Source organism: Mugil cephalus, chromosome 11 (assembly GCF_022458985.1).
Source record: "Mugil cephalus isolate CIBA_MC_2020 chromosome 11, CIBA_Mcephalus_1.1, whole genome shotgun sequence".
Taxonomy (NCBI): domain Eukaryota; kingdom Metazoa; phylum Chordata; class Actinopteri; order Mugiliformes; family Mugilidae; genus Mugil; species Mugil cephalus.
The window spans coordinates 6,578,278-6,604,754 of NC_061780.1; the positions used below are offsets into that span (position 1 = coordinate 6,578,278).

The 26,477-nt window shown below is 42.1% G+C and overlaps 1 protein-coding gene across 1 annotated transcript; it reads right to left on the reverse strand.

The window, feature by feature from the left end:
* Positions 1–4,852: 4,852 nt before the first annotated feature.
* LOC125016030 (complement C1r subcomponent-like) lies at positions 4,853–25,579 on the reverse strand. The gene is given in 13 exon segments (XM_047598195.1): positions 4,853–5,578; positions 5,794–6,016; positions 6,124–6,198; positions 17,041–17,129; positions 17,131–17,168; positions 17,258–17,335; positions 22,962–23,080; positions 23,231–23,378; positions 23,497–23,702; positions 23,887–24,027; positions 24,114–24,297; positions 24,882–25,095; positions 25,466–25,579. Coding segments are annotated over 13 exon segments (1,902 nt in total). The 5' UTR covers positions 25,513–25,579; the 3' UTR covers positions 4,853–5,238.
* Positions 25,580–26,477: the final 898 nt, after the last annotated feature.

Sequence of the window (26,477 nt, forward strand, 5' to 3'; positions counted from 1 at the left end):
ATATTTTCTGAAAGGTAGTATTATTTTATAATTATAATATATTTGTATACATTAAATTGTATAATTTAGTAATCTTGTAATTCAAATGTTAAAATATTACAAACATATATTATTGCTTTTTAAATGGGACAAAATACAGCATGAATTACTGTTAGGATTTTAATTACAATCTGTTCATGTGGCCGCACTAACAATACTTTCTATAATATTCAGAATCAACATCAAAGCTAAACCACATTCAGATAATAAAGGTTAGTATGTATCTGATTTCAAATTAAATACAGTATATAACTAGAATAAATGTCTGGAGAATGATGTGACGAAACCTTTATTTTTTATTTATTTATTTATTTTTAGAACAAGAAGATCATGAGTATCAGAATATTTAAAGTATTCATAATACAACAGTATAAACTCAACAATCTTCTTTAAGGTGAGTTTTGAACTTTTGAATCTTGTAGTGGTATTAGAAGTAGAAGTACAGTATTTTACTTTTTCACTTGTTTCTTTTTCTACAGATGTTGAGAAAACAGGAAAACTGAGACTTCATAACCTGCAGGACACAGGATTAGTCGTAGTAGCAGTGCTGTTAATTAATAAAGTTGACTTTGTACCTGCACCTGTAATAGATGGGGACAACTGAAGAGAGGCAGGAATCAAACCCACGCTGCAATGAGGACCATTTCCCAACAACAAAATTGCGACTAGCGAAACAACTATATGTAGATGGCTCTGACAAATTAAAGCCTCATGACATATGTATGTACTGTAGTTTATGTTGGTGTGAGAGTACAATGTCTGCAAGGAGCTAGATATTCATCAGTGGTCCAAGACTGCACTTTACTACTTTCCAAAGCTATGACAAGAAGCTAGCTAGCTAGCTGTAATGCAAGCGTCATAATTCTATAATTCCTAATTCAAACTAATGCAGCTAATCTCCACGCTGAACTGTCACTTTTTGCCCCTCATTGGCCGTGCATGCTCAGCATAGATATATACACTAGATGCCGATACAAATTCAACAGAGCAATGCCTTTTGAAACTCAACTAGCAGATGATACAGTCCTATTTTTGGAAAATAAACAACAAATAGAGACAGCACTTAGGAAAATAGACACCTTTTCTGTTGCTTCAGGTCTAAAACTTAATTTAACAAAATGTGAAATATTATGTCTCTACAACACAAATGAAACACTAATATGTAAGATACCAGTTAAAGAAAGTGTTAAGTATCTCAGAATTCATATTTCTAAAAATCTTGCGGAACATCAAACAAAAAACTTTAAACCCAAAATACAAAAAACTAAAAGTATATTCAATATGTGGCTTCAAAGAGATTTGTCTCTATTAGGAAGAGTTCTTCTGAGTAAAGCAGATGGTATCTCTAGATTTGTACATCCTACTCTCTCTCTTTTTGTTCAACACTCCATTTGTAAAGAAATAAATAACACCCTAATTAGCTTTGTCTGGAAAAACAAATGCCATCATCTACAAAAAGGAGATCTTAGCAGCCTCAAGAGGTGATGGCGGCATGGAGTTTTAAGACTATATGGATGTGAACTACACCTTTAAAACAAAACGGATAACAGAATATTTGAAAAAGCCAGGAAGAGGAAAATCATGCCCAGAGGTAAATTTGTATGGTCCTCTTCTTTCTCTGACATTAACTGGAAAACAACATGGTTCCTTAAACATAAATTTGCTATTTCCAATAAAATCAAAGAACTTCAATACAAAATCATAACATTTACCCCACTAATATTTTTCTGTCAAAATTTGTCAATATTGATGTTGTGTATTTTGCAATGCGGAAGTGGAAACTATTAGACTTTTTTTTTTTTTATGTTTTTTTGACCACATCTCCTCACACTCCAACCTACAAATTAATTTGAAAGATAAAGATACTTTTATACTAACAAAAAAGTATACACTCTGTCAACATAATTCAAGAATCTTTTGGAGAAATGCAGTAGCCTATGTCATGCCTGTTTTTCTTCCTTCCTTTCTATTATTTTTATTATTATGTGTAACTCTTGTACTGACATTTGCACTTTATCTACTTTCTTATATATGTTCGTATTTATTCTTTACTTGAGATACCAGACTTTATTTGTGTTATTCAAGGTCAATGTTTTGACTGTATTTGAAACTTTTCAATAAAGTTGTGAAAGGAAAAAAATACACTAGATGCCAACGCGGCCGCCATCTTGGGCAGGGGTCAGACTGCTGTCAGTGCATCTGACTGACTAAAATGAAAGACCTCTGTGCCTCTTACGGATGTTCCCATTATTACTATTTTATTATTATTATTGTTGTTGTTGTTGTTGTTATCATTATAACTACTACTACTATTACTATTATATTGTGTTATTTCACAAATACTATTCCTGTAACTGCATCTTGTTTTATTTTGATTATTATATCATAAATTGCATTGTATTGTTATTGTTGTTATGTTTTTATTGTTATATATCAATCCGTTTTGACAAATACCTAGAAGCTTTTAAATGGTGTTGCACATTTTCTGCATTTTTAATTTAACCATCTATATTCTACAGATATATGTCGGTAGGAATAGGTACCGACATAGGCATGTCTGGACCATTTTAGTGTGCTCAAGCACCTCTAAACTTTATCCCTAAAAACAGGAATTGAAAAAAAAAAAATTAAAAAACAAACAAAAACACTTGTCTGTTATAAAATGACATAAAAATCATCACATTAGTAGAAAGTATGTGGTTTAAACACGATATTTTAACAATGAAGTGCAGCACCCCAGCCCTCCCCCTTGCATTGCAGTGGTATGATCCACCTCTCTCTTTTTATCCCTCCCTCCCCCACGAAGCACGCACACACTAGGGGTGGGCGATACTGGGAATTTTGATCCAATATCAAGTAAATACGGGGCTAGTATCGCCGATATCAATACAGACACTGATAGTTTTTTGGCACAGTTACCGTAAAAAGCGATCCGATTAGTGATTACTCCTTTAAAAAAGAAACTTAGTTACTTTACTGATTACTTGGTTTTAAAAGTAACCATTTTGCTCTAAAGTCTTGACTTAGAGACTTTTTAGGGAAGGCGAACCTCTCACCCTTCAGCCTCCAAGCTGTGCATCTAACCACTACTCCAGTGGCGGTCTCTCTCCTCCCTTCTTTCTTGTTTATGTTTAGGTGACGTTACATACATGACATCACTCCCCCAGACACAAAAAGAAAGCAAAAATATAAAATGGGAAACATAGTAATGCACAGTAACTTGGATAAGTGATCTGATTACTGGTTTGCAAATAGTAACGCATTAGATTACTCATTACTGGAAAAAAGTAGTCAGATCAGATCTCTGGTTATGATCATTGAAGAACTTTGTAATTTCACTTTTAGTAGTTGGTTATGATTATGATCAAACACAGGACAAATAAATCAGTTTCCATTACCTACTTACAATATAAAACAATTTAACAATACAAAAATTAAATAATTACTCTTTTACTACACACAATTGTTTTAGGGGTGGTCGTTACTGGGAGTTTTGACCCAATACCAAGTAAATACAAGGCTAGTATCGGCGATATCAATACAGACACTGATACAATAACCTTACTCTTTTCAGTCTTCTTATCAGTTTGTGCTGTGCAGTTAATAACCTTGACAATGAATAACACAAAACCTTGTTAGCTTCACATCCGTGGAAAGCTGAGCTGTGTTCTCATGCTCTCCTGAGCACCGTGTGCATCTCTGTTTCCCTTTACACACTGCCACTATATGGCCGTATTTCTGACACTTGAAGCACCCAAGCGGAGGAGGGACATAAGGCCGTATTGTAACTCATGTAATCCAGGAATGTCTGATTGTAGCTGTTCCTCATCAAACTTAATCATTACTGACAAGCTTTCGCATCTCCCCAAATCCCAGTGGCGCCCCCGATATAACACCTCTGACATTTTTTATATATAGAAGCCAACACACATTTTTCCTCAATCTTGTTAATCCCAATAGTTTCTCCTTGTTGAGAGCTATTTCTACAAACATTCTTGATTTCACCCAACAGTTTGTTAATCACTTTGGTGAGATGTATTCGGTTCCATTCACTGAATGATGCACCATCTAAATGCTTTTTCCCAGACTTTATACTCTTCATCATTCTGAGGATTCACATCGATGTCACTACCAGATTAATACATCATCAGCATCTTTTTGCTGTTTTGATTTCTTACGTCTCCCATCTCTCCCGCTGACCAACTCACACTCCATTCCTCCCACACCACTTCCTGCACCGTAACTTCCCTCTGCCATCTCCTGTCCATTCACAGTTCAGTGATGCCAACCACTCTTTCCAACACCACGGTCTTCAACAAAGAATTTCAAGGGGTCAACAAGTAGGTTGATTATCAGCTGCTCTCCAGTGGCCTACTAGGCCATACTGAGCTTCTGAACTGAGGACAGTTAATTCTATGCTTTGTTTTATAAGAAATATTTCATGAGTGTCCTTTAAAATCATCTGTCATATGGTATTGACAGGCAGGACTTAAATACTAAGGCGTGCCACACAAGGTTGATTTTCACTTCCGGCCTCAAAAACTACTGCAAGACAGCGCATTGTTATGTACAGAGGAATGAAAATATGGAACAGTTTGCCACCAGTCGTTGCACATTTAACAAGTAAAATTGTTTTAAAAAGAGTTTGAAGAAATACCTACTGTCACAGAACAACCCTTAATCCAAATTTCATTTTTTTTTTTTTTTTTTTTTTTTTACTATCATGTAAAGTTGACTTGTGTGGACACTTTTATAGTGACTAATGGGTAACCAAACAAATAAATTAAAAAAAAATAAATAAATGCTCACAGACTTCAGTTTTACCCAAATTTATGCTACCATATACTATTGCGTTGTTTTTTGTTTTTTGGTATGGTAATTCTGTATATAGGTATTAATTGCTTTGTCAGTCTTATAAAACCCATGTGTAAATACATCATTTGCAGACATGACACTGCATCATGTAATAAAAAGCTCTGCATTTATATTAGACTCTGAAAACATTGAATCAAAATAGAAATGAATGAAAAGAAAAAACACTATGAAACATGGAAACTGAAGGTAAAAACCCTGGATCAAGTTTACCAGATGATAGAAACGAAGCTGTATGTGATTTTGTCGAAGTCCCTCAAACTACATTAGCTATGCATTAGCTACAGAATTTTATTGTTATGTCAGCATCTTCAGATGTACTTATTTTCAATTCTCCTGCATGGTCTTGTTGATCCAGTCCCGGTAGTTACTGACTTTGGTATAGACTCCATATGTTTCAGACAGCCCACATTCAATGCCCCAGCTGACAATCCCAGCAACCCAGAATTGTCCATTTTCACTGAAGGTGAAGGGGCCTCCACTGTCACCCTGGCAAGAGTCCTTCGTAACGTCAGGGATTCCAGCACAGAACATGTTGCTTGTCAGATCTGGCACTCCGTCCCTTGATATCTTCGCCGAATTGATTGAATTTCTGCAAATCTCCTGGTCCACCACTGGGAGGCGCACATACTGCAGTTTATTCGTTATCTTATGTATGTTACCCAGTGAATTAAAAAAAATAAATAAATAAAATTTAAAAAAAGGAGAAGATGAACAAGATTTTTTTTCTTTACCCTAGCGTGCCAGTGTCGTTAAATTCTCCGTTGAGGAAACTCTCAACGGAGAATTTAGCGTTGTAACATCAGTAAGTCCCATAAAATCTGTAAACCAACAACATGAGAGAAAGTAACTTGGAGGCACAGGCATGAAGAAAACACCTACAGTTCACTACTTTCTTTAATTAGCGTTGTATTTCCTTCGTGACCTCCTGGGTGTCTTACTAAGTGAGCTGCTGTCATAATCCAGCGGTCTGCGATCACAAAGCCTCCTCCCCTCTGTATTCCTTCATTCAATAGCACTTGCCATGGAATAGTATCTTCTGGAGCCTCATTGCCTCCAATGATCCTCTGATAGGCAGAGATGTGTTTTGTTGGCCGCCCACAAACTGGATGAGATAAAGACATATCAACTTTCGAGAGCACAGACTTGGTGTTGAACAAAAGAAAATCTGATTTAGACCTTTGTTTGGATTTGCAGGATGAAGTGTAATACCTGGTATGCATGTTGGACTGGTAATAATGTTATTGATGGATCTCCACTTTCTGTCCGCTTCACAGATGAAGCTAACTGAAGAAACAACAAGACAAGGATAGATTTAGTTTAACAGAGAGTCCTTGGTTCATAGTAGTGGTGTAACTTTTCACTTTGTTGCAGTCATGTATGGTATATCATGCCCACAGTGGCAACACGATTGGGTTGACTAGAAGTACCGGAGAGCACGCATCTAATCAAACTATAGTGGTGAAAAAAGGTTTTCAGACACCCTTCAAATTTTAATCTCAAATGTTATCATGAAATATCAGTGGAAAAATCTGTTTTGTGTTTACAAGAAAAACTAACAAAACTAAATTCTTAACAGTTTCAGCATGTCAGTTCTCAACACCTAAAGTCAACAAATAACAGAGAATGTGTTCAAAACTGAACAAAAAATTAACTATCGCATCATCAAATGAATATAATATATAATAATATTTAGTACTCCTGCCATTAGCAGTAGTAGAGCTCTAATCCTGGCTGGCGTGTTTACCACATGCTTTTCACACCGTTGAGGGGTAAACTTGCTCCATTCTCCTTGAATTACTACTTTTCATTTTTCTAAATTCTTTGGGTTGCATTTTGAAACAGATCTTTTAATAATCCATCACAGATATTCAAAGGGGCTGGATACTGTGCCCTGCAGCCAAGTTCTACTGGTCCTGGATGTGTGTCAAGGGGCATTATCTTGTTGAATCATCCAGTTTGGACAGTTTGGAAGGGACAGTGCACGTGCAGAAGGGAGCATGTGGGTTTGGAGATGGCACAACAACACATTGGCAGAGTTCAATGGACCATCACAGACAGTGAGATAACCAACTTCATGATACTGCCTCCACCTCTGCTTTCTTGGTTTGACTCCTGCTGTTGGAGCTCCTGTGATGTCATTCGGCGGTTTTCCCTGCACATGCTGATCCAGATGTAGTAATTTCTTGCTGAAGAAACCCTTGGATGCCCAGATCTAGGTTTGTCTTTTTAGCTGTTGGTTCGTTTGTCTCCAACTGCTGAAGGACTGTGTGTGCACTTCCTGGTGATCTGGTGGCAGCTGGACCCTTCCAGGCTGAGAATCTGTACCTTCAGATGTGTTTCCTGCGTTAGGTTCTTGGTTTTAACCTTTTTTGTCTCTGAAGAACTTTCGAATTTACTGGCTTTATATAGACACGAAGCACAGCAACAGAATAATGTGTCTTTTAATAAAAAGCACGGCCTTCATTAATGGATCACTGGTACCATATGCCATGACCTAACACTCAAAATACCTTATGTATTTCTAAGGAATCAATCAATTTTAAGTTTTAACTTTTAGGATTTGCTTAGTATTTTGTCTGTGACTGTACTAAAACAAGTTGCAGTTGAAAATCTAAGAGTGATTCTTAATGCAGTATTTCACAAATGCATGTGTAACGGGTACCGTAGCAACGGCACCCGTTACAGATTTTTGGTGGCCCGTACGGGGATCGGCGTCAGATGCGCAGGCGACAAGTACAACCAGAACCAGCTGTGTGAAGCGTCCCAACACAGTTGATGACACTTCAGCCCATGCACCTGGAGGAAGATTGGGTCCTACATCCGCGATGTCAGCGCCTCTTCAGCCCTCCAGACACAACCTACCCTAAACATCCATCATCTGAGATGCACATGCTGTGCATCCACCACAACGAGTGCCAGTGAAGCAACGTGCCTGTGAAGCAGCGACGGTGCTAAGCAACTGCAACCAGGCCTGGAGCCACGGATGAAAGAGCTGCCTGGAGGAGCGACCAACGGCAAGGAAGACGGAAAAGCAGTCATGGCGGACGGTGAGAGAAAAGGCTTGGTGTGGGACATCAAGAAGAGTCTGCTCACTCTGACGGCCGATGAACTTTTCCAACTAGCTCGCAGTGTTGGTCCTGTACCGGGGAAGGATGCATCCACGCTTGAGGTTGGTGAGGAAGACAGTTGCTTTGAGTACATCCAAGCTTTCATGAACAGTGACACTCTCGTTCAATCTGAGGATTCAGGTATGGCAGTGTTGTTGGAGTTGAATGATACTGTGAATAATGTAATTCAGGTTCGTAATGCTCAGTCTAAGATGATAACAGATGTTGATGAGCATGATCTAAGGGCAGCGACAGAGCTGAGTGAGAATGTGACAACAGATCAGTCAAGTGTAGTTGCTGATGATATGACGGCCAATGTTTCTAACACTAATATAACCCACACAGCTGAGGTTAGCCCAGATACCCCCCTACCAACTACCATTCCACCACTCACACACACTGACACCACCACACAGAACACTGACACAGTTGAGTTACAGAAAATGCTTTCTAGCTATGCAGAGCTTAGTAACAAAGTCCTTCGATACTTACACAGCCCCACATCACCACTTATTCTCGCACCTACACTAGCACATTCCACATCCCCCCCTGATGTCAAACACACACCTGAACATGCTCATGACAAACATGACCGAGTCGTGCCCCTTCGAGAGCTCTCAATGCTGCGACGTGAGTTCAAGGTCCAAGGCGGGCAGATCGGGGATCAGAAATCAGACCTAAGTTACAATAGCATATGCAGACAAATTGATGATGGAGTAAAAGATCGGTTCAGTGAGACAGAAATACTGAGAGGCGTTCTCAGAGTGATCACGCCAGGGCATTTCAAAGACATGCTGATGCACAAGGATGATTTGACAATAGATGAGCTGAAGGGCTTCCTGCAGTCCCACTTAGGTGGGCGAAGCAACACAGAGCTATTCCAAGAGTTGATGTGCACGAAACAAAATGACAGTGAAACCCCCCAACAGTTCTTGTACCGTGTCATCGGTCTGAAACAAAAGCATGCTGACACGGAAGTGAAGTACAATGCGAACACAGTTCAAGACATTTTCCTACACACCATATATCAAGGCCTTAGCCACAAACATGATGACATACGCAGAGAACTGAAAACATTGCTTTCTGATAGCAGTGTGTCTGATGAGACAATTCTGAAACAAATGATGAAGATAACAAGCACAGAGAATGAGCGACAGAGACGTCTGGGACCAGATGTGAAACCGAAACAAGTAAGCGTGCAAAGCACTGAGCTAGTGGAGGTTGGAGTCGCAGCTGCACAGGGCAGAGGTGCAAAGAAAGATGCTCCAGGTAAACAGCCAAAGGCTAATGCACTCCAGCAGTTAACTGAAAAAGTGACAGAGTTAATGACTAAGGTTGAGTTACTGCAACGGCCACAGCAGGCTCACAACTCCGAGCCCTGCCACCACTGCAAAGCTCAAGTGGAACAAAAGAAACCCAAGTTATATAGCTGTGTTAACTGTCTCGCAAAGAATCTCCCAGGTTGCACTCACTGTTTTAACTGCGGTGAAGGCGGCCACAGAGCAGCAGGTTGCCTGAAGTCAAAGCCGAAGCGTCAGGAAAACTGGAGCCGGTCGCTGCAACGGGACAACCAGTGACCGGGTCTCATGTTAAGTCCCACAGTGTGAAGTGCGATGTATTTAGCTCTGAGAGTCATACAAAGGAGAGTATGCTGAACAGAAGACCTAAAGTATACGATGAAAGTGACCCCCAATCTCCCCTCTCCCTACCCACTCAAACAAGCAGGCGCCTAGCCAAGTTCATAGGTGCCAAAGCCCTCGCACGATGTGACCTGAATGGCCTGACAGTCGATGCACTGTTAGACACCGGAGCTCAAGTGAGCATGATAGATCGAAGCTGGAAGAAGAAGTATATACCGGATGCACCGGTGAGGCCCCTCAGTGAGATCTTTGATGATGAAGAGCTGGAAATACAAGCTGTGAATGGAGGAGTCCTTCCTTTTGATGGCTGGGTCCTCATCGCAGTCAGCTTTGCCGGAAATTGGACTCTTAGCCAGTCTATAATGGTGCCTTTCCTCATCAGTAGCATTAACCTTGAGCGACCAATCCTTGGATTCAATGTGCTAGAGGAAGTGGTTCAGGATAGACCAGCAGAGCTCCTCCCAGCCCTCACCACACTCCTCTCTGACTCCATATCTGCCTCTGTGGATCAAGTGGAGCTTCTGGTGAACTTCATTCAGACAGGCAAACCCGCCACGTGTCCCAAGCTATTGAGAACGGGCAACCACGATACTGCAGTTGCAGCTGGTCAAGTTGCCTGGGTTAAGTGTCAGGTCCCCTCAGCTGTAGATCTGTCAGACCCTCTCCTCTTGTTTGAACCTGAAGAAAACAACGCTCATCTTACAGAACTTGAGATTGGGGAGGGCCTGCTCGAAATGCAATCTGTGAAGCGACCTTATGTGACCATACCAGTAAGAAATTGCACAAAGCACCCTGTGATCATTCCAAGAAAGACTGTTCTTGGAAGTGTCCAGGCCGTTGCTAGGGTGATTGAGACCAACCCACAGGAACTGTCCAGGACCAAAGTAGTAGCCAATGCCGCAACAACACCAGCTGTGCAGACTGCTCCAGGCCTGTGGCAGCCTCCGGTGGACCTCAGCCACCTTAATGAAGAAGAACAAGACAAAGTGAAGAAAATGCTGCGGGAAGAATCAGCTGCTTTCGCTCAAGATAGCCACGATATCGGCTGTATTCCCAGTTTGCAGATGTCGATCAACCTCAAGGACGAGATTCCAGTGCAGAGAGCGTACTCCTCCGTCCCCAAGCCACTGTTTAAAGAGGTGAAAGAGTATGTGCAAGACTTGTTGATGAAAGGCTGGATTGTGAAGTCAAAGTCCTCTTATGCAGCGCCAGTGGTCTGCGTCCGAAAAAAGGATGGTACGCTCCGCCTCTGCATAGATTATCGCCTCTTGAATCAGAAAACCATCCCTGATCGACATCCTCTACCTAGGATACAAGACCTGACTGACACCCTTGGTGGCTATTCCTGGTTTAGCATCCTCGACCAAGGAAAAGCCTACCATCAAGGTTTCGTTGCCAAAGACTCTCAACACCTCACCGCTTTCATTACTCCCTGGGGACTGTATGAATGGGTCCGCATCCCATTTGGCCTCTCAAACGCCCCCGCAGCCTTCCAGCGGAGTATGGAAGAGATGCTAGGTCCCTTGAGAGATGACTACTGTCTCCCGTACCTTGACGATGTGCTTTGCTATGCGAAAACCTTTGATGAGCACGTGGAAGGGGTTCGCAAAGTACTACGAGCACTTCAGAGGCATGGGGTCAAGCTAAGACCTGAAAAGTGTGAGCTGTTTCGCCGAGAAGTGAGATATGTGGGTCGTCTTGTGTCAGCTCAAGGAGTGAGGATCGATCCCAAAGACCTGGATGCAGTGCGATCATTAGCCAGCAGGATGCCACGGACAGTTGGAGATGTGAGAAAGCTCACCGGTTTCCTGGGCTATTACCGCTCCTACATCCAGGACTTTTCAAGGATAGCGAAACCCATCTATGAGCTACTACAAGTCAAGCCAGGACAAGCAGCTGCAGAGCGTGGTAGAGGTAAAGGTCCACAACTACCGTCCAGAACACCTGTAGAGTGGGCTGCCGAACACCAGCAAGCCCTTGACCGACTTGTTTCTCTCCTTGTTAGCCCCCCTGTGTTGGCGTACCCCAACTTCAACGAACCTTTCGTACTGCACACAGACGCTTCAGACCGGGGACTGGGCGCAATCCTTTACCAACACCAGGATGGCAAGTTGAGAGTCATCGGGTACGGCTCTAGGACTTTAACTCCAGCTGAGCGAAACTATCATCTGCACAGTGGAAAACTAGAGTTCCTTGCCCTGAAGTGGGCTGTGTGTGAAAAGTTCAGAGACTACCTGTTCTATGCACCCCACTTCACGATATACACAGACAACAATCCCCTTACCTATGTAATGACCACAGCAAAGCTAAACGCTGTAGGCCATCGGTGGGTTGGGGAACTCTCAGATTTCAGATTTGACATAAAGTACAGACCTGGCAAGTCCAACATAGACGCTGACACGCTGTCACGTCTCCCGTTAGACATTGAAGCGTACAGTGAGTCCTGCACCAAAGAGTGTTCTGAAGACGTGGTTCGCGCTGTCTGGGATGGGAGTAAAGTAGCCAAGCAGAAAGATGTAGCCTGGGTTGCAGCTCTGAACATCAACTCCCTAGCCGACCCGTCTTTTCCCTTTGATGACTTGAAAGCAATTAGTCATGATGAGCTTGCGGAAGCGCAACGTGCAGACGAAGCCATCAGTGAAATGATTAAGTTGAAACAGGCAGGTACACCCTTAACTGATGAGATACGGAGAGCCGCGAGTGGAGCTACTAAAAGACTGTTCCATGAATGGGGAAAGCTCGTTTTGGAAGATGGTATCCTGTACAGGCGTGCCAATGGCAGAAAGCAGTTGGTGCTCCCCGCCAAGTACAAAGACCTTGTCTTGAAGAAACTCCACAATGACATGGCTCACGTTGGCACAGAAAGGGTCCTGAACCTTGCCAGAGAGAGATTCTATTGGCCATTCATGGCAAAAGAGATCGAAGACCATATCACTAAGAAATGCCCGTGCATAAAGTCAAAGAAGCCAGTTACTCATGTTCGCGCCCCGATGGGTAGTATCACATCAAGCTCACCTCTAGAGTTGGTGTGCATCGACTACTTACATCTGGAGACCAGCCGTGGTGGCTATGAGTATATCCTAGTGGTCGTTGATCATTTTACAAGATTCGCACAGGCTTACCCCACAAGGAATAAAAGTGGAAAGACAGCGGCCGAGCGCATCTTCAATGACTTCGTCCTCCGCTTTGGATATCCCTCAAAGTTGCACCACGACCAAGGCCGTGAATTTGAGAACGAGCTGTTCCGTACTCTCCAGCAGCTGTCAGGCATTCGCCACTCCAGAACCACGCCCTATCATCCCCAGGGAAACCCGGCGGAGCGGTTCAATCGGACGATCCTGCAGATGTTGAGGACGTTGACCGACAAAGAAAAAGAACGATGGAAAGATCAGATCCCGAGAGTTGTGCATGCGTACAATTGTACTCGCCATGAGTCGACAGGCTTCTCGCCCTTCTTTCTCCTGTATGGCCGTCATCCTCGTCTTCCCGTTGATCTGCTCTTCGGATTGCTTGAAGACACAGAGCCTGACTCACCGAAAGGATACGCGAAGAAGTGGGCGAAGCAGATGTCTGAAGCCTATCGAATTGCCAGTGAGAACAGCAAGCAGGCCAGTGCCAAAGGCAAAGTGCTCTATGACAGGAGAGCAAGAGGAGTGGTGCTACAGCCTGGCGATCGAGCCTTAGTCCGGAACCTCAGTGAGCGTGGTGGACCAGGAAAGCTACGATCCTACTGGGAGAAGGCCATCTATGTCGTGAAAGAACAGTTTGCTGATAACCCAGTGTACGTAGTGTATCCCGAGTCTGGGGACCAGAAAAAGACAAGAACGCTCCATCGCAATCTGCTCTTACTTGTGAATGACCTTCCAGTCGAAGAGCCTCCACGACAGACTGCTCCTGAGAAGGCAACCCAGAAAAGGAGACGACAGACCAGACGTACCACCCCAGAGCGTGCAGACCCACCGCAGGCAGATTCAGACTCTGACTCGAACTCCGACTCTGATGGTCCCCGTTACTGGCTGAGAATACCAGCTGAGAGGATACAGGAGGTCCCAACGGTAGTCCCACCTCAACGACCAGCCATTACAGTGAGTCGCCCAATTCCAGTCCCTGTACGAGAAGAGGTGCGAGTTGACGTAGACTACTTACCTGAAACAGATCCGGTACCTGTAAGAGAAGCAGAGACGGTAGAACCTGAACAGGATGAAGTTCAGTCTGATGATGCGAGACCCGAGGAGCAAGATGGATATGCTGAGGCTCCAGAGCCCGTCCAGGAAGAGCAACCTCTAGTCAATGCAATGCCGGACCAACAGACAGAGGTCAGGAGGTCAAGTCGAGACAGACAACCTAGACAGATCTTGACCTATGAGAGACTTGGTCAGCCCACACTGACGACACAAGCTAGAGTTAACATGGCGAACACTGACTTACACTCACCTGCTTACACCACACCTCACACTACACAACCCCTGCACCCATTCATTCCCTACGCAACACCAACATATCCCTTCAACCCCTATTCCACGCCTTATCCCCCCTTTACATACATACCTTACCCCTTCCCATCACACCCATACATCTTTCCTGTCACCTGTTAGAGAAAGAGAACTTTAGTTCATTAGAGTTGAGTAGAAAATGGTGGGACCCATTTCTTTTTGTCGGGGAGTGTGTGACGACCACAAAAGTGTCACATTTTGTGTTTTTGAAAAAGAGTAAAAAGAGAAAAATTGTCTTTTATTTTGAATACAATTTATTGTAATCCATTTTGAAAAAAAGGTACCCCAAAGAGATTGCATTTATTTTTGCGGTGGTTTATTTTCCTATTCAATGTGTATATTGCAATGTTTGCTCCATGCCAGCAGGGGGCGAGGGCGGGTTCGGGTTTAGTGATTTGCATTGCGTTTTTCCCTCATTACTGCAAGTGCCTTGAAACTGACAAGCCGCGTCCTCATCTCTCTCCTGTTTTCAGGTTTGTAAATGTTCAAATATGCTTTGAAACTAGGATTTAGCCATGCCGGAATGTATTGGGGATGTTTGTGAACTATTTTAGTCAAGTAATTTTCGACGGAGACTTTTGGCGGTTTTGTTTGAAGTAAGTTTGGAACACGGAGGTGAAGTCTAACCGTTTTACAGTGTAGTGATCACGCGCTGCCTACATGGTTGTTGAAAGCAACTCAGTTTAATGCACACGCCTCCCCCACGTGAACGTACACCTCAGTAATGTTTTAGAAACTTACAATGTTGATGTGTAGCGTTTACTTTGCCGTCTGTAAGGTCCCAACCATTCGTTTTGAAGTGTGATTTTGCTAGGAGTGTTCATGGAGGAAAGAAAGGTGACTGTTTAAAACGAGTTTTGTTTACATTAAGCACTTTGGGTTTCCAGTGGTAAAATGCAGTACTGTCTTGATTTAAAACGAAGTAAAATACTTTGATGAAGAGTTAAAAAGTAACTTGAACATTATGCTGGTTAATATACCATGGTCTATGTATTTCATTTTTGATAAATAGGTTAAAATACTAAGCTGAAGAGTAAGTAAACATGTATTTTGGAGGAAAGAGATGTATTCTGTTATGGACTTTGTACTGAAGAACATTTTGAGTTTTTGTATTGACATGGACATTGAATACTGAATATGTTGAATATAAAAAAAAGACATTTAACACAAGAGTGTATTTAAAAGTGAAACTTTAATAAAAATTACTGCAAGTGCCTTGAAACTGACAAGCCGCGTCCTCATCTCTCTCCTGTTTTCAGGAACTTAACTGTTAACCAGGGTGCCGTTGCTACGGTACCCGTTACACATGGACTGTCCAAAATCTTTTTTTGCACCACTGTACATATCAAATATAATGATCTTCATGGCTTCACCAGTAGTGAACTCAGGGAATGACCTGATGGAAGCGGTAATTCTCTTTTTGGCATATTTATTTGAGACTAGTACATTTTTCTTCAGTCAGGAAGGGATGAACTCTGAACCCCACATACAGAAAACACAGCTGGGCATGCCCTAAACAAAATATGATGACACTGCATGAGTTTCTGGCCTATACCTGTGACTCAGTGGTGACAAAATACTGCACCTCAGTAAATGGCAGAACAGTCACATCTCACATTACACAACTGAGCACAATAAATAAAAGAATTCCCTTAACACAATATTATTAGTAGATATTATTAGTCTGGTAATGACAACGCAACACTGACCAAAATAAATACAACTCCCATAAACTTCAAACTAAACTAAACTAAAATAGATACCACTGCAAGAGACAGTGGCAGGTCCAAGGGAAAAAATGATCACAAGATCAAGCCAAGTGTAGAACGCTCTCCAGGAAGCATATCTCCAGAACAAATGCAGAGGGTTCACCAGAAGTCAACTGGATTAAATGAGTTACATCCAAATATTCATAAACCTCAAGAGTAGTCAGGCCATTTCCCAAAAATGGGAGAACTGAGATCAACTTTTACCAGTACAAGAGAGAAAACAGCCCTTTATGATTTACTAATGAGACACAGCATTTGGAAAATTTGTTGGATGGTGCTCCAAGGTACAGATGGAGAAAGACACAAGACAGACTCTGCAAGCAACCCTGGAGTCTTAGAAGAACTGTAATATTTTGTATTGGCAGAATTAGTCACATGATCCTAGTCCACTCTTAAGTGATTTTCACTTGCTGAAGACAAAAGTGAAACCAGATAACTCCACGAACTGACAACAGAAGTAAAACAACAGGAAAGGGACTGGGAAAGCAACACATAGGAGGACACCCTTTCTATGGGTTTGTGACGCTCATGAAATATAAGTTCACATTTTATGTAATTTTGTTTGTTTTATTTTGAAAACATTATTTTTGTGGGGGAAAAATGTGTTAATATGTGCCAAGATGGTCAATTATTACCTCTTGATAGAGCAAAAGCATAGAGAGTTATTGAGTGTCACCAGTAGGAGGCAGTGTGGCCAGTTGCTTCTCCACTTGGACTCTCCTTACGAACGGACTCTTGCTTACTTCCTCATTCTGCTGAGTGAAGCTACATCGAACAGAAGCAACTATTCGTCTGTCTCATTCTTTTTCCTGTTTTACAGGAACCTCATCTGTGTACAGGTACTGTTACAGGTTCAAGTATGCAGTCATTCATTGCCTGTGATAAAAGTAAGAATTTATTTTTAATTACTTCACTTCGTTCAATTAGATTTGAGCCCTGTGGATTCCCTACACCTGACCTCTGGTTTGAATACCCTCAATGTGCACACTTTTAAGTCCATACATTATATAACTCTAGCTTCAGTATGTGTCAATAAATGGTTTAAATAACAAAATAAAATATGCTAACGTCCAGACATATTTGAACCTAATTATATATCTATGTCTGTATGCCTTACCATTTGTGCCACCAAGGAGAGAATAAAACGGTTCATTACAGTGATACTGAACAACAGAACGATACTGATTCTGAAATCCAGACAGGAAATCCATTCAGCAAAGCTTCAGGTTCTCCACAATCAGTTACTGCAGAAGAACAAAACAACGGAATACCAATATTTAGAAAGAGCAAAAAGGATCAGAAAGGCTTCATTTGTTTGCAGTGGTTGTCTTGTCGTGGCATTCAGGCAGAGGGAGGTGCCACTGTCCGTTGCTTTGGCACATGGCAAAGAAACTCTCAATCTCCTGACCCTCCTGATACACACAAAAAGAAGGGCATAAACAACATGTTAGCCGAGTACACTGTAGTGGCCATTTCACTTCTTTACGTGTGTGTGGTAGGAACCTTTTTTGAGTACAGGTGTGGAGATATTTAAATTCTTGGTTACAGAAATGAAGGCAGTTATCTTTTCACAAAAGAAGACGCAAGACCAAATCAGTCTTAAACTATATAAGCAACATATAGAAATAGTAGATTGCTTTAAGTACTTATGGATTTGGTTTGACAAGTAGATCACCTGGAAAATACATATTGATAAAATAGTCGGAAAATGTAAAAAAAACAAACAAAAATAAATACATAAAAATATATATATTTTTAGATGTTTAAAGGGGAAGAGAATGGGGGCAAACAGAGCATCATTGAAACACGTGTGGGTTGATTTTTGTATTTTGGTTTTCCAGCGCCTCTGGCTAATTATTAAATACCTTTTGTTTGAATTCCCTGCCTGCCTCATCTGTAGTCCTGCACTTGGGTCCTCACCTCCTACGCAACCTTGACATAGAATCAGACTCCAGTTGTGCTTTAATAAGTATTAAACATTCAGATACAAGGCTAGATAGTAGTTCAGTTAATTTGGGTCTCTGCCAGGGCTTGACATTAACACCTGACACACCTAACACAGCCACTCCCGCTAGCTACTTTGGCGGGCTGAATTTTACATATTTTTTTTTATTGTAGTTTTCTAAATGGCATATAAAATAATAAAAGAAATGCAAAGTGAGACTACGACGCTACAACTCCCATGAGCACTGCGTACGGAATGCACTGACTTAATAACTAAGAAAACAGAACTATTTTCGGAATATAACATTTAATTTATTTGGACAGGACAAAACACTGGATACATGGCAGAAGAATAACATGTTCCCGGCAAAGAAGACAAGAAAAGAGGCAGAACGGGTAAGAGGCAAAAATAACCGGGAAGCTAATTTTACAGGAATACATCTCCTTTAATCATTATTGAATAATTTAGTCCTAAGTTGTGTTCTAAGTGAACTTTTAAATGTAATTTTTAATACTATAATACTTTTAATATTATAAATTGCATATTTTCATATAAAGGGAACTTTAGGCCTACGCAGAACCTTATGACTAGGCTACTTGATAAAGACCTGCAGTGTTTAACACTTCTTGATTTGCGTGTACAAGTGTCATTTACATTTAAAAAGTTTGTAAAGATATTTTTGGGGCTTTTTCACCTGTACTAGATAGGGATACGGTGCAACGAGGACCCAACAACAAAATTGCAGCCAGTGAAAATGCTGAGTGGCTAGTGACTTTGTAAAACAACTAGTCACAGTGACTGATGATCAAAAAAGTTAATGCCAAGCCCTGGTCTCAGCACCATGGCAGGAACCAATGGAAAGAGAGAGTAAGGGTTGACATCTATAGTATTCAAAAGAAAGTTGGAGAAATGTCATGGGAGCAGAAAAGAAGAAGACATAATATCAAGGAGGAGTTTAGGTCATACAGCCTAAACAGTACACTATACATCATTAAAGAATATGCTACAGGGAATTGTGAACACTGTGGGTTACAGGAAACAGTGGATGTATCGCATTGTCCAAGGTACCGATAACAGATACTAGTGATCAAAACAGCACTCAGGATTATCAAAAGAATTTCATTAACGTCGATCTGTAAACTGTGCTTCGCCACACACGTTGTTTGTGAACCGCCATTAAGCTAGTCTGTAGCAACAGTTCATTTATGAATGAATTGTATGTATTTGTATGGACACTGGTGAGCAAAAAAACAAGACAACCTCTACAATCAAGGAGTTGAACTTTAGTGGGAGGACATCAATAATGATTTAGCCAGTGCGCTAGGTAAGCTAAAATGGACAGTAGAGAATAAGTTGGAGAGGATGGGAGATATAATCTACGATTATGGTAAGGAAAGATTTGGCATTAGTGAGAAACGGAAGAAACCAGAGGGGGAGGTAGTTAGGTCTAGGCATCAGCAAGAAATCGATAGACTTATACAGGAGATGAGAATGCTTAAGAAGCAGTGGAAGAAGGCTACAGAGGAGGATAAGAAAGGCATTAATTGCTTACAGGCAGATGTGAATGGACGGCTGGCAGCATTAAGAAGAGAGGAGAGCATTATGAAAAATAGGAGAAGGAAAGAGCGTGCTAGAGTAGCATTCTATAGGGATCCATTTAGATTTGTGAAGTCACTATTTAGTAAAGAGAAGAATGGCAGCCTGATGGTGCAGGAACTTGAGGAGTACTTGGTGGAGGTACACAATGGTAAGGAAAGGTTTAGGAAGAGGGCACTCCCCTCTGATATTCCACCAATCAGAGAAATAGGTAGTCAGTGTGATGTTAGCCCACCAAGGTGGAAAGAGGTTCAGGAGGCCCTGAGACCTAATGGAGTCCCGTATCGGTTGTATAAAAGTGCACCAGATGTATTGAAGGTAGTTTGGAAGACACAGGTCATTCCCAAGGTATGGCATAGAGCAGGGGGGGCGGGGGGGTTCATTCCCAAAGAGAAGGGCTCAGTCGAGATAAGTCAGTTTAGACCGATCAGTTTGCTTAATGTTGAGGGGAAGGTCTTCTTCAGTGTTATGGCGCAGAGGCTGTCCAGTTACTTGGAAAATGACTTGATTGATACATCGGTGCAAAAGGCTGGAATCCCCGGCTTTTCTAGATGCTTAGAGCGCACCAGCATGATTTGGCACCAAATTCAGTTAGCAAAGCGAGAGAAAAAAGACCTGCATGCTGTATTTCTAGATCTGGCTGATGCGTGGTTTGGTTCAGTCCCCCACAGTTTGCTATTGGAAGCTTTTGATTTTTTTTTTTTATAGTTCCAGGCAGTATCAAAGGCCTAGTCAAAGCATATTTTGCAGATATACAGCTCTGTTTTACCACAGCAGGATATACTACAGCATGGCAGCAGCTGGAGGTAGGCATCATTGCAGGGTGTGCAGTCTCTCCACTAGCCTTTACAATGGCAATGGAGGTGATTATTAGGGCCTTGAAATGGGTGGTAGGTGGAGAAAAGCTGCATGGAGGGCTTCGTCTCCCCCCAATTAGGGCCTACATGGATGACATGACGACCGTGACATCAACTGCTCCATGTACTAGCAGACTGCTGGATAAGATAAACAGCAACGTGCAGTGGGCTAGGATGAAGGTGAAGCAGAGTAAGTCTAGGAGTATCTCAGTTGTTAAAGGAAAGGTAGTAGATTTGTTATAAATGAGGAGGTGATTCCCATAGTGATAGAGTCTGGGAAGGTGGTATGACGCAAGTCTCCGTAATGTAGCACAGTTTGAGGGATTGAGACAAGAAATGATTTAAGGCATTTCAAGCATAGGCCGTTCAGGGCTCCCAGGAAAGCTGAGATTATGGTGCATGCAATTTGGGTTATTGCCCCGACTAATGTGGCCACTGACAGTATATGAGGTCCTTCTGACAAAGGTTGAGAAGCTTGAAAGGATAATTAATTCATCAATTAGGAGATGCCTTGGTGTCCCACGCTGCGTAAGCGATGCAGCCTTGTATAGGAAAGGCATACCGGAGCTCCCGGTAACTAGTCTAACAGAGGAGTTTAAGTGTGCTAAGGCAAGACTGGAGATGACTCTTACTCAGTTGAAAGATCCAGTAGTCAGGCGTACAGCCTCCACTGTTAAAACAGGGAGGAAGTAGAATCTGAGAGATGGGGTTCAGGAGGCACAGGCTGCCCTCAGACTTATCATGATATCATGGGGCATGTGCAGCAAGGGCATGGAGGCCTGGGACTGTGTGCAGGGAAAAGAAGAAGATGGTAGTCTAAGAAATTCATTGGCAAGAGGAAGCAATGAGATGCATGAAGGCAGTGTCGCAGGATAAGCAAGGATAGTGGGTGAACTGGGAGAGTGTAGAGAAAAGGAAGGTGTCATGGAGAGAGCTGTAGAGCATGGAGGCTAGTAGGATTAGATTTATGATAGGGGCAACTTACGATGTGCTGCCATCTCCCCAAAACCTAAACCAGTGGTTAGGGGAGGATGCTGCCTGCCCACTTTGTTCTTGTGTATGTACACTTAGCTACATTTTGGCAGGTTGCAGGGTTAGCCTCTCCCAAGAGAGATAGACCTGGCATCACAACCAGGTTCTGAAATGCTTAGCAGCTGCAATTGAGGAAAAACGTATTGAAGCAAATTCCTCATCTGCTAGAAAGGAGAATAGGCATATTATGTTTGTTCAGGAGGGAGATAAGGCCAGACCAGCGAGATTCATGTATAGCGCAGGGCAGCTAAGTGTGGGCGGAGCCCCGATTTAGATGGCGGCTTGAGCGCTCCACAACAGATAACCATGACTCTCAAAAGACCGGATTTGCTGTTGTGGTCTGAGAAAGAAACGATAGTGTATTTTGTGGAATTAACTGTCCGTGGGAAGACAGAGTTGAAGAGGCAAATGAGAGCAAGAGAGATAGATATATGGAGTTGGCATCAGATGCGGAGCAGCGAGGCTAGAGCGCCCGGGTGTGCCCAGTGGAGGTCAGCTGCCGTGGATTTGTTGCAAAATCCACCATTGCTCTCCTGCGTGAGTTGGGCATTCGCGGAAAAGAACAGAGGGTTGCTGTAAAGAATATGTCCCTGGCAATGGAGCGAGCGAATCAGTGATAGTGGCTACGGTAAGGTAAGGCTAGCTATGTACTGTCAATAGGTAGCAGTTGTAGTAAGATTAATCAAATCTGTCAGTTGAAAGGGACATGGTGGCGTGGTGGCTGCATGAGGGGTGTGACTCCAGGACACTGGAGCTCACTGTTAAGCCTTCTTGAGGTGTTGTGGGCCTAACTTAACGAAACATCGGTGAAGGGAGGTGCCCACTTGAAAACCCCAATGATGTGCGGCACAATGCACACTGCCTACTGCCTACTGTTGCTAGCTAAGATTGCTTGCTGGCGTTTTCCTGTGTGTAACTTCTGATCTTGGCAGAGGGGAGGGATGTTGATTGAAGCATAGTGGCATGTCCCATCATTTCTTAGCTACTGCTGGTGGTTAGGTTAATTAGCTTGTGGTTTATTTCTGTGGCTAGGCTAATTGTATCTCATTTCTGACCTAGGCAGAAGGAAGCGATGTCTGGTTCGAGTGTAGTTGCATTTCCATCATCTCTATGACCTACTGCTGCTGGATAGGCTAATTAGCTGGAGTTTTCTAGTGTTTTAATTCTGTGGCTAGACTAATTGTTTCTCATTTCTGACATAGGCAGAAGAAAGAGATGTCTGGTCCGAGTGTAGTCACATTCCCATCATTTCTTACCTGCTGCTAGTGGCTAGGCTAATTAGCTTGTGTTTTATTTCTGTGCCTAGGCTAATTGTATCTCATTTCTGACATAGGCAGCAGGAAGAGATATCTGGTTCGAGTGTAGACACATTCCCATCATTTCTATTACCTACTGCTGGTGGCTAGGCTAGTTAGTAGCTGACCACTGGTCTGCTGGTTGGTTCTCTAGTTGGACTGGGCTTCTAAAGGAGTTTTGCCTTAGTTCATGGCACAAGGGATTGTAATATCTCGTCCTGTGTATTAATGAATGCATACACAATGACCAATGAAGTGCACTTTGTTGATGTTAAGTCTTATTCATTGTAATGGGAAAAAAGTTTAATCTAACCATCATCAGCTTGTATCCTTGGTCACAGCGTACAGAGATGTAGTCACTGTAGAAATATTCATCCAGTTTAGGGGTGACCTTGCCTTTAGCCACGTTACCAGGAAGTGGACACTTCACTCCTGGAAACAGACAAACATGCACCAATATGCATATACTTTATGACCAACTTTGTGTTGTGATAAATTGGAAAATATTTCTCACTGTGTCTCAAACAGTCTTGACTGTGGCACTAGTTTACTTCAATACTTATTTTCTCCTCCCTCACTTACTCTGAGTGCTGTAGTCCAGGCTCCATCCCTTGCTCAGCCCTTGATCATCAAGGTGGTAGTCCAGCTTGACAGTGTTTGAGTTTGTGGCTATGAGTCCTGGGCTCTTTCCACCACACAGCTTCACAGGCTCTCTGTCAGCGATGGTGACCTTTTTATAAAGCAGTACAACACAGGTCATTTAACTTGTGGTGTGCACCACAGAGCTCTGTCTATTTTTCCCCATTATTTCAGTGAAACCAGATGAAATTGAAGCTGCTTGTCATTACCTGCAACCAGTGATGGAAACAGTTTGGACCGTCCTGAGTGTCTACACTCTCAATGTGGAAGTTGTCAGTGAAGTTAAGAGAAACAGTCAAGCCAGATTCTACAGATATAATGTACTGACAGGACACAGCATGAGGCGGGGCATTTGGGTAACCTGGACTGAACAGATGTCCCTCTGGTTCATCAAATATGCCACCACCACAGGATACTGGACATGGTGAGAAGGGAAAAAAAGAATAAAGAACATATTTACTTTCCAATAAAGACTCACCTCTACCACAGCCTCAAGCAAGGCAGTGGAGAGCAATTTAAATATCAGCATGCTTCAAGGTGGTAACAACTGTGTGGACCAGCACACATTCATTGGAGACATGGATAGGAACATGACTCACAAACACAGGTGCGCTGGTCTGAGCGAAGTTCATAGCCGTGGTGGCAGGAGCAGAGATATGAGCCAAGCGTGTTGAGGCAGATCTGAGAGCAGAGTGGACCTGAGCCAACTCCAGATTGTGGTGCAGAACATTCATCCATGTCTAATGATGAGAATCATTAAATTAGTGGCAGATTGTGCAGCAGTAAGTATGTGACGAAACACTGACGAAGGAAGTGTAAGAGCTACCTATTGCCTGATACTGAGCGGAAAAGCCCACGTTCTGGTGGCGCTCCGGGTTGTTTTCATCTGATTGGAATATGAGGGTGAGTTTGTTGCCAGGTGACAAGATGGACTGGTTTCTAGGGTGATGCCCATCAGCAGAGTCCTTATTGCCACAGAACTTTCCCAGGAGCTTATCATTGTAGAGAACCTGGAAGAAGAATTGCAGTAAAAATCTCAAATGCAAAATAATTTACTGAGGTAACAGTGAAAAAGAGAATTATTAATGTCCCTTATGGAATCTATTGCAACTGAATCACAACACCTAACCAAAACTACATTCAAAGTCTTTTAGGTGCTTAATTTAAGTCCAGGCCTGACCAGGTCCTCAGCCCCTCATTAGTAAAACACTACAACAAATATTTTAAATGAACTCACTAAGCTTCATATTTCTATACAGTCTGTTTAAAAAAGCTAGTCTTAGTAGACTGAGCTGACCCTATTGAGCGATTCTGGATCATGTGGTGAAATGTTAAAAGAGGCTGTCATAACAGCAGACTCCAGTTGTCATCTACTTGTAGATGATGATGTTCATCTTTACATAAACATGACAAAGATCTCTATGTGGTTGACAATTGATTGGTTGAGTGTTCTGGTGCTAAGATCTAGTGGTCAGTATTCAAGCTTGAATCAGGTGGTGAAAAAGTGGCTTCTGAACTATGAACTAGTAGCTTCAGATTCAAGCACTACTGTTCTGCTGTTCAGAGTAATACAGGGGTTAAATATGGCTCTGACTGTGAGTGAGTCGTAATAGCAGCCTGCAGAAGCTTCGATGTCCAGGTGTGTGAACGTCAGCTGAATCTGGTAACCCTCAGGAACACTGAGGTCCCACTGCTCCTGCAGGTTTGGAGGATAAGGCTGTGGATACTGTGGGGACTGGACCTCCCCGTACATTACTGGCTCTGAGTCGGACAGCGGCCAGCTCCCACACACTGACGCATAGAGAAACCTGGAAAAGTGCATGAAAGAAGTTCGATCTGTTTATCATTCTGAGTTCATCTGAGCTGTTGGTCCAAAGCTGATGCAAACAGAGAAGAACAAACACAGTGACACAACACAACTGTGGAAACAACATAATATTGAAGAGACTTTCTAACGGCATATTGAGAAAAGCATTAAGTCAAAAAAAAAAAAAACTACTCATCACTACTCACTACACTACTCATCTGGACCATTGCACATATCATACATACAGTGGAACTGAATGACAAGAAACACCAATACTCGCAGGCACATGCTGCGATTTTTGAATTCGAGGTAGAAATTTATGCTAAAATAATTTCAGAAGAGCAAAAACTAAAAATGTCAGCTCAACCTACCAGATGATACAAGAGGTCAGTCCCATCGTTGGATAAGACATATCCATAAGTGAACAGATCCGCTGATTCGGAGCAAATGTCTCACATTCAAGTGAAACATTAATGTCACAAAGTCTGTCGCTTCCAATGTTTAGCAACTCACTACGTTAATGCCAGGAATATGCCTTGTTTGTCTTGGCAATATCAAGCCAACACTTGACTTTGAATTACAGCGAAACGTGGAAATAGTTTCTCAAATAATTCATCTAAAGCAGAGAAATAGGATGATCTTGGAAGTGTACACACCAAATGGCAAGTAAACACATAACATTGTTATTTTTAGATTATGGGAGTAAAATAAGTACAAGTGGTTTGTTTGGTAAAATCTGCAGCCTACAGTGGAAAAACAGCATTACTAGAAAGATGCAAATTATTCTATATTCATTCTTGTAGATCAGGCATGTCAAACTCAGTTTGGCTCTGGGGCCGGATCCAGACTTTTTGTTCTCAGGTGGGCCGGATCAGCAAAAGAATGTCAACTCCAAATATTTAGCTTTATTGTTCAGTACTATGCTTTATCATTCAGCCTACTTTTTTAGCCTACCCTACATATTATAATCACGGATAACAAGGGATCTTTTCTAAGCACAACACATTTATTCAAAACCAATGGGAAAAAAATGATTTTTCATGTTTGGCCGTGAATGTGTTAACAACTGGTTTATTTTAACAGTTGAGTGAATGCAGTTTTACACCTGAACCAACTCACCACACTAAACAAACTCAAGTGGGAGCTATAAAAAAAATATTTTCGCCTTAATTGTCATACTGCTTTGAAATAAATTAAAAAAGAAATACAAAATAAAATAAAATAAATAAATTAATAAAAAAGTTATAGCAGTGCATGGGCAATAGGATTAGACTACATCAGATCAAACTACTAGGCTGGGCCTAATGAGGCTGAGAATATACTGCACAATATTAATTGTCTTTAATATGACATACTTGTCTTTATGATGAGTGGCGCCGAATA